This window comes from Ambystoma mexicanum, chromosome 3p (assembly GCF_040938575.1).
Source record: "Ambystoma mexicanum isolate Mex_15411 chromosome 3p, UKY_AmexF1_1, whole genome shotgun sequence".
Classification (NCBI taxonomy): domain Eukaryota; kingdom Metazoa; phylum Chordata; class Amphibia; order Caudata; family Ambystomatidae; genus Ambystoma; species Ambystoma mexicanum.
In genome coordinates, this window is record NC_090925.1 from 1006507336 (window position 1) to 1006521252 (window position 13917).

Genomic DNA, 13917 nt, shown 5'->3' on the forward strand with positions numbered 1-13917 from the left:
CCGCAGAGACAGAGGTGTCGTGGAAAGTGAGCAAATCTCTACACAGACGCCAGGAGGCTGGCGTCCTCACCGATCGAGAAGCCCAGGTCGAGAAAGAGACGGGAAAGCAACCATCTCATATGGTGGCGCGACCACAAGGAAGGCACTGTGAGCCTGGGGCCCGGTATTCGACAATGAGACCAAATTGCAGGGAAGTGCGTTTGCCACTGCAATGAGCAGTGAAAGGGAATTGAACGCTCCTGAGGAGATCACGCTATTGAAAGGTATGAACAGTGACAATCAAGGCTGGGAAATCTGATAAGGTTACCCGAACAGAGAGATATCAAGCCTAAAATAGGGCCATAAGGCCCTAAAAACTGAAAACGTTTGAGGCTGGGAAAGTTGCAAAGGTTACGGGAGCCTGATAAACTTGAACAGAGATACAGCAAGCATATCGGAGGGCCATAGGCCTTTGGGAGCCCTGAGAAACTGAAATATTTTACAGGCTGGGATAGCCATTAGAGTTGCAGGAACTGAGAAAACCCAAATGTGCTGAGCCCCTACAGTGACAGAGAGAAAGTAAGCCTGTCAGAAGGCCAAAGGACTTTGGGGAGACCGAGAATCAGGATACAGGCTTGTCCTGGTGTTAGCATATTTGGTTGGAAGGCTATAGATCTAAGGGGATAAACGGCAGCATCAATTATGTTGTTGTGGAAGCAAAACATTACCCCTTGCCAGGTTCACATGGAAAGCGATTATTGCGGCAAGAAGGATTTTAATTCAACATTTCATCATAGAACAAATTGGGCCTCATTACATGTTTGGTGGTATTCTTTTGGTAAATCTGCCAGAATACCACCAAACAGAATTACTGTTACCACCACTTGGACCAGCGGAATTACTGCTGGGTTCAGTGGCAACCGTAGAATGTTTTGAAAACCACAGGCCACATTAAACACCTAAATTGTGCTTGAGAAAAAAATATATTTTCATTTTTTATTCTGTTATGTGCATTTTATTGTCTAAAGTAATGCATCCTTTGCTGCATGTTTGTATGGTTCTTACCTTTAACAATAAACAACAAGAAAATGTTGATTGGATGATACATAAGAACATTCTGTTAATCTCTGCAGCATGATGTGACTATTGTGATATAGTCCCCAGCTTAAACCTGAACTGGCGCCCATCCTGAAATCGGACAACCCCCACTTGTTCTCTTATTGATCCATTTGTTTCACAGATGGTCAAGAATACTCTTGCTCTTATCTCTTTCCTTCTTTTTTTTCTTCTCTTTTTCTTGGGATCTTTAATGAATGCTTCAAGGTAACTATTGTCTTACCAAGCCTAAAGAAGATTTAGGTTTACCCCAACAATCATGTAAAGTACAGGCCTGTACCTCTACTTCCTCACTATTCCAAATCCTGGAAAAGCTTATCGTCAACAGGATCACCACTTACCTTGCTAACAATGACCTCCATGACACTCTCCAATCCAAATTCCATAGCTGACACCACTATCCTAATCCTCCTCTGCCTTTGAAACCCCTCCCTTCTTTCAGACCTTGATGACCTTGGAATTCAGAATACCACTCTCAGCGGGTTTGACTCTTAGCGTTCTCATTGCTCCTTCTCCCTTTCATGGCGCATGGTGTCCTCGGGTCTGACCGGCCTCCCTCTCTGTGTCCCCCAATGCTATGTCCATGGCTCTTTATTCTTCACCTTTACCCCTAATCACCCATACAACTCATCTTATCCTTTGGGCTCTCCTGTAAACCATTTCCAGACAACACTCAAATCTTCTTCTCATGCCCTACTCTCCCTCCTGATCTTTCTTCATGCAACATATCGTGTTGTCTCTCAGCCGTCAGCCACTGGATGGCCCTTGTTTATGTCATGCTGAAGACCACAGTAATCTTGCTCGCGGCCTCCAGTCCCCCACTCTTCTTCATTCACCTATCTCATTTCCCCTGACCTACACTTCCCCTTCACTAAGTCATACAACTCTGCGGTCCTTTTTAACTGCAATCTCAAGATTCAACATTCAATTACTGCCACCTCAACTGCTGCCAGTGGTAACCTGCATAACATTTGGAAACTCCACCCCCTCCTCAAATACCATTCTGCCCAAACCCTCCTAATAACTCTGGTAATGCCACTTTGATCACTGCACTAGCCTTCTCCCTGCCTGACAAAATGCTCAGTTTTAGCACACGCACCCTTTATAATCTCCCCCTTCTCCTCCTACGTCCCAGACTGTATCCATGGCAGTTGTCTCTAAATGAAAAAAGGTTACTTCTAAAATTTCCACTGCTTGTCATCAAGTGCATTCATGGGCTTGCCCCCCACTGACCTGGCTGAAACTTCAGGAACTCTCCTCCATGCAACCTCTGCTCTAGCAGCCTCCCTAATCTCTATGTCCTCTGATCACACCGCACATCCTCTCGCTTTCCCACCTTCACCCACTATGCCCAAACAATGAACTCACTCTCCTCCTACATCAAAATCACCACAGCTATTTTCCCCTTTAAACCACCCCGAAGCGTAACCTTCTGAGCATGGAAAGCATGCCGTCTGTTTCCGTCCCACCACAGCCTATTCCTGGCTTCCCCTTCTCTGGCTCCCCAGTATATAGGACCCTGTACAAATCCTGTTCACTCTGACTACCCACTGCCGCGTGTCATGCCCCGTCCCTGCTCTAAGCAACATCTACTTACCAGCATTCATCAGTCAATAATGTATTGCCTAGCTCTCGCATGCAAAGCACCTGATATTGGATTGGCTCGAATAAACACTGTTACTGTTGTAAATGTTTCTGCTTGAAGCACATTGTTCCCTCAATAAATACAATACAAAGTACCTGAACAAGTACAGTGAAATGCTTCTTACCTGCCAGTTATAGGGAGTATTTCAAATTTGCATAGGTACACCTAGAAGCTTGCTACCTGCTCAGGTGTAGTGAAAGGCTCCTTACTTGCACAGGTATAGCAAAGGGCTATATTGAGCATCTTCCTACCTGCCTAACTATAGCAAGTGTTCTCTTAATGAAACAATTATCGCATAATAGGCACCTCTAAGTACTTCCTAGATGCACAGGTATAGGGTAGGGCTTTGAGACTGAACAGGCATAAAAGGCTTTCTACCTTCCATGTATAGCGAGGGTTCGTACTTGCACGGGTATATCTAAAGGCTTGCTACCTGCACAGATTATAGTGAAAGGCTCCTATCTTGCACATGTATATGAAAGGGCTCTGCACTTTACAGGTACTGTGAGGGTCTGCCTACCTACCTATGTATAGCAAAGGTTTTCCTAATGACACAGGCAAAGCAGGGAGCGCAGGCATACTTCAGTGCTTCCTACCTGCACAAACCTTGGGGAGGACTTTTTGCCTGAATAGGTATGGTGAAAGCCATCCTACCTACCCAGGATTAGTGAAAGTCTTCCAATCTGTAAACATACAGCGAGGGCTTCATACTTTCACTGGGTTTGTACCTATGGGCTTAGTACTGGCACACATATTGCGAAAGGCTTCTCTATAAATAGGTATAGCAAAGAGCTTGATACTTGCACAGATGTATATCTGTGACTCTTTTTTGCACAGGTGCAGGTAAAGTCTCTGTATCTGTACACAAATAGTTCCCGGCAACTACACTTGTTGTAACATTTAAGACGTCCACACATACGTTTTGCAAGTTAGAAACACTCTTATGCAGTTCTCTATTGGGCAGCAAATCCTCCCACACAAAACGTGGCAATGCGTTATCAAGCCCATTCAGAGAATTGGGTTCTTTCGGCACAATTCTCCAAGTGAGATCTACCTGGTGAGAGGACACCGTATTCCAGACACGCTATCACTAATGAGGGGACATAGTACTCTTGAAGAGACCTCACTTATCTGCAAGAACTCATCAGCTCAACCAGCGGTGAGGATCTACGGATTTCTTAAACGTTCCAGTATAATTGTATCTGTCCAGGCTTCTATCTTTGAAAAATAGTGTAAGGAATGTTTACTTGTGCCGCTATATTCATGCTCCTACCCTATACATGATTTGTTTAGAACTCCACCTTGCACAGGATTTTGTTAGGACTTTAAACCTAAAAGATTAGATTATGAACAAAGGCTCCTGGAAAATAACCCTATTCTGCCCACGAGGGCTCCATGATTAACAAAAATACAAGTGAACGGGTCAGAGTGACAAGCGCGCCCCCCTTACTATTCATTCACAATTTCCACATAAAAAACGAGTACCACACCTAAATGTTTGGAATACTTATTTTTGTAATTACTAGCATGTAATTGCTAATTGTCTTAGGTATAGTGCTGAACATTATACGTTACAAGGACTTTAAACCTGCAAATGATTATGTTAAGATGCTTTACCTCCACTGATCTTAAAACGTGAGATCTGAACTGCATGGTTTACTTAAACATAATTAAATTATGATGTCCTATGTGTATAGATACCCATCATATCTTTCCACATACACATGTCTAGCTAGATGACCACTGCGCAACTGTAACCGTTGATCTTGGGACTTACAACTTCAGAGCAAATGATTAGTTCAAGAGTTCTTGCTTGCACAGAAAGCTCTTCTTTTCTTTTAGAACAGATCCTTTTTTGCACAGATAAAACTTCCAGTGCGTAAAGACAAAACCCCAGCACCCCGAGCCCCAAACCCCTCAGCTAGAATTTCTGATTTCAAGATGATTTAGATGTGTATTGAAAGCGTATACAATGTTGGCCTGGTCTAGCATTCTGAAAAATAAGCAAAATCCAGATGCTGCCAAAGTAATCCACGTGTGGCCTGTTCCTATACCTGAAGAACTCATCACACATTCTTTAAGCCAATCATGCCCTAGATCTGGAAGGTTCCTTCATAATTACAGATCCTCATGAAAGCCAAAGGAAACCAAGATATGACACCTTACCTCTCAAATTTTGCTTGAAATAATAAGATTAAGGACACCTCATTAACATTAGATATGTCTTATAGCACTTATACAAAGGATAAGCCATTTTTTCTCTAAAAGTATGTTTGTTTTTCAAATGTGTAATCAGAAAAGTTGTAGCATGACACCCACATGAAATCAAGCAATCTATCTAGCTATGGACATGTTTAGCCACAAGAGAGTATCCCCGGTATGACTGAGGAAACCAACACCGTACCCACAATAATGGCTGTCACATCCCCCCAACACCACATGTGCCCAGCTCCACAACCCCAGAGCGTTTCTTTACCTGGTCCTGGTCCACATCTTCATCTCCTGTGATGATGATCCTCTTTTCTATCCTGGTTTCGGAGAAGCCTCCTTTTACCGTCTGGGAAGAAGGGAGAAAGTGGTATCACTGGGCCGTTGGCTTGATTTCCATCTCTTGCATACACTAATTCACTGTCTCTTTGCTCAATCTAACGCCCTACCCACCACACGCACAGCTACATCATTGGTGGTCCCATTACATTTATTGTGAGCAAAAACATTTTTAAAGACTTTACAATAGGATCACAATTTATTTTTCATGCACCAAATATTGATGCACGAAAGGCACAAAATAAACCAGAGATCAATTGTGTGGTAATGACTGTAGAGCCAGAGCATTATTGCATATTTGTGTACAGTGATTAATTTATGATTGTAAGATTATGTATGTTTCTGACTTGTATAAGGCTCTAAACATTTTCTACATACATATATATGCAGCTGAAATCCCTTTCTTCCTCTGTTTATACATGGGTGGATGTTAGATAAGTAGAGGCTGGTTAACGCCTGTATTTAAATGTTTCTACAAAAGAAAACTTTCGTTTGAAAACATGTGCGTTGGTTCAAACATAACAGCTCAAGGATGTCTTTACAAAAATGTGGATACAACACAACACCGGAAAAGGAGGAGCCATCTCTACACCAGTGTCCAATATTACATTTTTGTTGTTAACCAGAGCTCATAGTACCTTTTAAAACATTGTCTCATTAGCCAGACAATAACATTTGAATATGAAAGCAAGTGGCCTTATGAAATGCAAGGCCTCTCTTGCAGGAAAACCCATCAACAATGATAATGTGTGAACTGCCACCAGGAGCCCATGCTACTGAATTCCAATTAATGTGAACCGACCCTTGTCTCCATGCTTGAGTAGGATGTGATAAGCCTAGCTCATTGATACAATGAAGATCCTTTGTTGGGAGCAGGGCCAAGAAAGGCTCAGTACACATCAGGCGCCTCCAACGTGGGCATGAAAGTAAATGGTCCTCTTACACTTTTCAGGTTTATTGATTGAAGCTGCAGATCACAGACATGAAAGCATCTTTATGTTAACTTTGCCTAACTGGCACGATAATCGGGCAAGTGCTGTTCCCTATTTGCCACAAAAGAGGCTTGTCCGCATGTGTTGAACCAGCCATCCCCTCTACCCATCCAGAATCAGCGAAGCAACTGCACGGGCTGCCTTGGATCCTGCTACCCGATGTTTGGATCTGTCACACTGAAGTGGCAACCTTGCAAAGCCGTGGCAGATAGAAAAGTGATCTCAGGCCTGCATAGGCACCTGCCCACTTGGAGCGAACGGTCTAGAGCACTGTTTCTGTTTGTACAGAGGGAACACCAGAAGCTCCTAGAAGGTGGCCTCTATTCAGCACCTCTAAGAATTGTGTAACTGACATTCTACAGAAAATGTAACCTTTGAGGAAGTGCAACCTCCACATTCCTGACTGGAGCAAACGACCAGCCTGTCCTCTAAAGGTGCACCTTGCCGAACTTCAGCAGACCCATCTGCAGTCCTCAACTTGTTTTCATAAGTGGATGCCTTATCGGGAGGTCAGGTAAGCTCTGTTTGGCCTCTTGAAGCAATCTTTCCAGAAAGCATCTCTGACCTCAGTCTGCTTATGAGTTTTGAGTCTCCAGGGAAGAAGAAGCTGAGACCAAGGCAATCTGGCAGTTGCATAACTCACTTATGCCTTGGGAAAGTCCTTTGTACCCCTTTAAGCATATTTCTCCAACCATTTTTTCACTTGGGTTTTCTTAGGGTCTATACATGTCATGGATTGTAAAGTTGGTGGATATTCTCTAAACGCTTAACTTTGTATCGGCCAGTTCAGACCCACTTCGATCTCTGCTTTTATCACACACAAAAGCTTAACACTTATAAGATTTGATATTGTACACCATTGAACAGGTCGAGCCTCACTTTTAAACAGCATTTAAAAACAGAACAATTACCCTGTAATAGGCTCTTTCAATTCTTTTCCACCCACATTTTTGCTCATTTTCTCATTAAAGTCAGATGTATTGCACTTCACTCCCCTGTACTTCCCATCAGACGCTGTCATGCGCGCATCGAGGCCGCTTGGTTAGCGTGCGCTCTGAAGGGCGCTGCATTGCCAGCTGATTAGAATATACTGATTTGAGCCGTGGGCTGGTTACCTTGGTAACGTGCGTGGTGGTGGATGTGGAGAGCGTCTCTGCCATGGCCGTGTGCGTGCAGGTGATGCCGTCTTTATTGGCAGCACTAATGGATATCTGGGGGAGAAGACAAAAAGGGGAATATTGAACACACACACACTGCTCTTGCTGTTTATTGGCCTTTTTCCTTGCTCTCGTGCCTGGAGGAATGATTGTTACACATACACATTTATGGAACATGATGCTCTTCAGCACACCATTCCAATTGTGATGTATTCGTTTTTAATTGGCTATGCAGGCACAAAACACCCTCTTCTCTTAAGGAACTGACCCACGTATACACTGTCATCAGAGCTCATCTACATCACTGGCCACCATTTCTACATTAAACATCCCACCTTAATTCTGAGAGCCTACAAAGGCATTACTCATCAATGTAATCACCAAGCAGGTACAAACTCCATGGGTGCAACAACCTACCCCCACCACTGTCTCCTTTCTGCTAGGCGGCTCCCCGTGCACGCCACTTCATTTAAATCACTTGCTTAGGTGAATAAGTACATGCCACGAATATTCATTCACTGATAGATGCTCACCTAAACTCTGGGCAAGTTCTTGGGCATACCCTTGTCGCATAGCTGGTACCCCCTGCATCTTAGTCCCCAGACATGACCCTTCGCTGTTAGCCCCTCAGCTGAAAGACGTCTGGCTCCCCGGGCACATCTCTTCAATGATTAGACCATCTGTCCATTCTGGACAACTCCTCAGCGAATGGGAGGTTTTGCTGCAGAATATTTGGTCGAAGGAGAATTCGTTGACGTTTTTTAGCTGAATTTCATCACAAATGTATATAGGGGGGGCTGGGTTTCGGTAATAAAAATGGTGGGAGGGGGAAAGGGGTCTCCCCCCCGCATGCATTTGCGATGAAATGTCCCAAAAAGCTAAGAAATTGCATGAAATCTCTGTCGACCAAATATCTTCAACCAAATCACATAGAACCAACTCTGCAGACACACCCCTTTGCTGCTAGGCCCTCCCCTCAGTTCTCGGAAAACTGCGGGCCATGTCTCTGATGTCTTCAATGCTCCTGCCTTGCTTCTAGATAATTCCCCTGGAAACCCCTTCACTGCTTCACCGCTGGGAGGGAATGTAGGACTACAACCTTAAGGCTAGACCTTCACCTGAATTTCAGGCACGTCCCATGCAAAGTCCTTGACAGCCATTTCCTATGCTTGATATTGAGCTGCTCTCTATGCGTACCCTTCACTACTATACCTCCCCTGCATTCTGAGCTACACCCCCTTCACTTCTTATCTCTCTTCAGTACATGTAGGTTATCCTTCATTATTCGCAAGACTTTGTCGGAGCACAAAACCAGCCTTTTTACCACTGCCACAATTTTGCTGGAGCCTGCCACTCATTTCCTCAGCACCAAGAAGCCAACAAAGCAGACCCACCCCTTGCTTTCATTCACCTGCCCATGCAGTTGCATGTAAGGGACTTTCTCAGCCTCATCTTTCAATTTCTATTACTCTTGTCCCCAGTGTTGGGAAGCTACTCTTCCTCCAACCCTCTTTACACTACTCCACTCTTTCCAGTATTAAACAATGCACTCGATAACTTACAGTTTGCTCCCAACTTACAGGCGATAGGGAACGTGTTTCTGTCAAGGTGGGTTGGGAAACAGGCGCTGATAAGCCAGGTACTGTAGACGTCGACCCCAGCACGGTTGCTGTGATGGCTTCCTTCCTCATCTTGGGACTTGGATCCTGAAATTGTAGAATGGAATTTTTTTTTACTTGAGCCTGAAAAAAGAATTGATATCTTGAACTTGAGCTTCTTGCCGATAAAAGCTGCTTCATGGTACACCGGGGGAAATAGGAGGGGGGGCAGGGCAAAGGAGGTAAAACAAGTGTTGTTATCTTAAAACATGACTAAAACAGACCTTATAATGAGTGGCAAATGTGAATAATAGCCTTACGTTACTGTAGAAGATAAATGAGGAAGGAACTCTTGGTAATTAATATGGGGGCAGGATATCCGTTCAGAGTTGACAAAAGGCTACCTTCAAGGCGTCCAAGTGCTTATAAGTGGGAACAACCTGGACAGGAGGAGAATACAGTAAAAAAAAGAGGTGCAAGGGAGTGAACACAGGTAAAAGGGTATCAGTCAGCAAGGTGGAGAAGCTGAGGTAGAGATCAAGGCAAGGGGTTAGGCTGGCAAAGCCTGTGTGCAGAGGTCTGTTTTAAAAAGTGTACAGAATATTTCGCAACTCCTTTGGACTAGGATTGGACCACAATTTGGAACCCTCTGCGGTTAATGTTCTACCGCCATGTTGGATTCTCCTGCAGCATTGTTACATGTCTCTCAGACATGCTTGTTAAACATCCTTGCAAGCTTCTCAGGATTTGAGCTACCAAGGGCCTGATTTAGCTTTCTGCCAGTGGAAATGGCCCTATTGTAAGCTTGCAGGAGACCGGTTTTACACTGAGAATCTGCCAGTGGAAACTTGGCATAAAATCCTCCAGTTCCATGCACAGCAATGACGACTGGTGATTTGAAGGCATGTTCCTCGTGTAAAGCCAGTCTAGTGAAAACATAAAATAGTCCTTTCGACTGGTGGAAAACCGGCAGGTTTGTTCCTCCACCACACTCAGCAAGTGATTTGTCTACAATGCTAAGTATTTAAGTTCAATGTGCTTTTCCACTGCCTGCCCTTTCACAGACCTCCAAGTTGTGTCATATGATCAGATAGCAACATGCTATCATGGATGGTGAGTTTTAAATATGTTCACAAAGGGGATGTCTTCACAATGGTCCCCTTCCTGGGCCCGCTGATCCTGCCCTAGCCCACTTCTTCCCCGTGCAGCTTTCCCACTGCTGCCACCAGAGCTCTAAATGGGTATAAATAACGATACTCTTTGGGGCTCGAAGGCTGATGCACAAAGAGTGGGAGGAAAAGGCCGAAATCTCCAAGCACAGGGAAGAGCCATCACCGCTTTGGGCCAAAGCCAGACAGTGCAGAATGGAGGCCCTCTTAGTGCAGTCCCAGGCTGTACACATTGCTCACCACCGGCTCAGCACACTTTGATTCTGCAACAACATAACTATATTTTGTGAGAGCACTGACTGGAATGGGCTGGCCTATAACATTTTAGTACCTTTAAACTATTTGTAAGCTCAAATCAAAAGTATGGCATCGCAGACACTTCAAGGAAGAATATTGACATGCTTATGACAATATGGCAAACATTTGTTGAAGACTAACCACATATTTTTAGCATTATAGGTCAATGTGAAGATAACTCTATCAGCATGCTTATGAAGAATAGAATTTGGTTTAAGGACACATATCACCGTGAAAGCATCACGTTGAAAGGAAGCTTAAAGGTGCATCTCTCTGCAGCTTTTGCATTGCAGGTCATTCTGTTCTCTGTTCATCCCTTTAATCTCTTGGTATCTCGGCTTCTGCTCTTTGCTGGCTGTCCTCTCTTATCTCCTTGTTTGTTCTGATTCTGCTACCTGGCCAGGGGATGGGGTGCGTCCTTCCTGCTCCCCCTATCTGATGGTCTTCCTGGGCCCTTTATTATTTTTCCTTTACACCTCTTTCTTCTGTTATCTCTACTTACAGCTTGAGTTATCACTTAAGCGGACCACTCTCAAATCTTTTGTTCTTTTCGCTAATTCTATGATCCACTTTATGCTGGAATCTGTAGCTGTCTCTTGGTTACTCAACATTGAAGGCGTCCTAGTATTTCCAGCTTTTATCATCCAATCCAGAAATCTTGTTCTTTCCTGCTTCTTGTCCCATTGCTTGTCTTCCCTCCTATGACCTACCTTGGTTTTCTCCTTGGCTCATAGTTGTCAATTTCAACTTAAAAAAATTATGCAAATGTGCCCCTTTGTGAATTCTTAAGCTTTGAAGTAAGCATAGGTGAATACATTCGGCTGAACCCCAAATCACCTGAATTTACATTGTATTTGGGTGATTCGTGTTATGCCAAACTTTTAAAGGATTTGGGTGACAGATTTGGTTTAAGCTTACGACAATTCATTTGGAATTGACACAAAATTGTAGTCTTTTTTCGAAAGGAAAACTCAATGCAAAATTAACAAAAATGAATTCAAATAAAAAATCACCACAGGATGCATTCTTTACTTGCATTACTTTGAGAAATGAGCATCTCACCTTATTTCAAATGTGGCCTGCGCACTGTCAGGGGACTGTGCTGCAACGCAAATGAAGTGCTGGCCAGTCCCCTTGCATACATTGGTATCAGGAGCATGTATTGCGCTCCCTTCCCCCACAGACCCATTACTTTAGAAATATTGTATGTGTTTTTTCCCAGGTGCAGATCAACTAACAGTGCAATCCTACCTGACTAAAGGGTTTCCTTTAAACAACGTGGGAATCTCATCATGATTGCTTGCCATATCACTGACTCTGCCCCAGCCTCAGCCATACTGGCCTTTCAGAGATGAGCGACCTGCACCCATGGACTATCCCTTTTATTTGGTATTCCTCATGGAATCGTACTCCGCAGGTTGAAAATGCATGCACCCCTAATGGTGACTGACTCTATCCCCATCCCTATGGGCTTTCCAGAGGTTCACGTCTTTTATGATTTCCATATATTGTAATATTATAAACCTCAATAATACACAATGGGCCTCATTCCGAGGTTGGAGGTAGCCATGGTGCTATTAGCGCTATGGCTACCCCCTTACCGCATACCGGGTCCGGGTTCCCTGAATGGGGAATTACCAGGCCATTCCAAACTTGGAGGACCCGGTATTTCCCCATTCAGGGAACCCATTCCCATTCGAGCCCCCATAGGGCTCAATGGGAATGGGGACCATGCTAACAACGGGCCCGTCAATAACGGGCCCGTTGTTAGCATGCTGGTCCTTTAGCGGCTCCCACTAAGGGCGCCTGGTAAAACCAGACGCCTTTAGCGGGACCCACTAAAGGACCTCGTAATGCGGCAGTAAGGGGTTAACGGCACCGACATCCTTACCAGTGCCGTTAACCCCTTACTGCCCACCTCAGAATGAGGCCCAATGTGTCGACCTGTGAATGATGGCTGGGGCTCAAGTCCCCATGTTCATCTCTGATAACGCTGTCCTTGCTCGCTTTCAGTCTCAGTTTCACTCTTTTCACTGTACCGAAATTGCCCTTCTTTCTGTTCTAGATTCTCTTATCTGCGTGTTACTCTAAACACTCACATTTACTTATTCTCCTCGATTTATCTGCTGCTTTTGACACTGTCGACCCCTCTCTTTTGTTGGATTCCCTTTCTTCCACTGATTTTACCGGATCGGTTCTTTCCTGGTTTAAATTATACCTTTCCCAAAGGACATTCTCAGTTTCTGGGGCAGGGGCCTCCTCGGACACGCTCTGACCTATTCACGGTGTCCCTCAGGGCTCAGTTCTTGCCCCTTTCTCTTCTCTCTCTATACGTCCCTCTTGGCTGAGGTTATCTCCTCTTCTGATCTCTCTCTCACCACTTTTATGCAGATGACACCCAGCTTTTTGTTTCTTTTTCATCGTTCTCTACTGATATTCACACTAAACTTTCCATGGGTCTCCTGGCATCCATTCTTGGATGTCAGCTCATTTTCTGGCTCTTAATGCTTGTAAAACCGAGGTATTTTCCTCCCAACTATTTCATCTCCTCTCTCCCCTTCCTTTGTTTCATTTCCTCCTTCCCAATTATCTATTTCTCTTACAGCTCATAACCTAGGATTTTATTTCTACTCTGAGCTATCCTTTAAGCTTCACATATCCTTTTCTGCACGTGCTTGTTGCTTTCATTTATATAATATCCAGAAAGTTCTCCCATTCCTAACCTTTAATGCCACCAAGCCCTTGATATCTTCTCTAATCTTTTCTCGTCTTTTTTACTGTTTTTCTGCCCTTTTTTGGCTTCCCTCTTACTCGTCTTGTACCTCTTAAATCTATGTCCAATGCCTCTATTCACTTACTTTTTCTTCTAGCCCCTCAAGACACTGTTTCCTCTTCACTTTCTACTCTTAGCTGGCTCTCTTTCCAGTCTCGTCACAAATTTAGCTTTATAGGTTTAGTCTTTAAATCTCTCTATGGTCTTATGCATGATTATCTCTCTTCTCTGGTTTAATTCTATATTCCCGCATCGCACACTTCCTTCTTGTTCTCAATTTCTCCTTGTTGTCCCGCGCACCCCTTATTTGCAATCACGATTTTGTTTTCTCTTTGCTGGTCCCCCTGCATAGGAATGCCCTTCCCCTGTATTCTTTGTTCAGTGATTCTCTTGAGTCTTACCTACTTCACTCTGGTTAATTCTTAACTATTGTACCGTTTGATTCCATGTACAGCGATTTGGTGTAAAGCGCCATAAAAAACTCAAAACTCAAAATACAAAATACAATTGAAAACTAGACCCAGACTAACCCTGCTGGTCCGACGTGTAAACTCACAACTCCCTACTTAAAACGTACTCATTTGATCAACTTCAAAAAGATGAAAGGCTTAGTTCTTCTTACCCAGATTCGAACCTGGGACCTG

The 13917-nt window shown here is 44.0% G+C and overlaps 1 protein-coding gene across 12 annotated transcripts in view; it reads right to left on the reverse strand.

Moving 5' to 3' along the window:
- The window catches only part of EPB41L1 (erythrocyte membrane protein band 4.1 like 1), a 694213-nt gene that overhangs the window by 11802 nt on the left and 668494 nt on the right, over positions 1-13917 (reverse strand). For all 12 annotated transcript variants that reach the window (XM_069652319.1, XM_069652320.1, XM_069652316.1 and 9 more), the window contains 3 exons: positions 9017-9142; positions 7395-7490; positions 5217-5297 (listed from right to left, as the gene is read on the reverse strand). In XM_069652319.1, coding sequence (XP_069508420.1) covers positions 5217-5297; positions 7395-7490; positions 9017-9142 — 303 coding nt within the window. The remainder of the gene's footprint in view (positions 1-5216; positions 5298-7394; positions 7491-9016; positions 9143-13917) is intronic.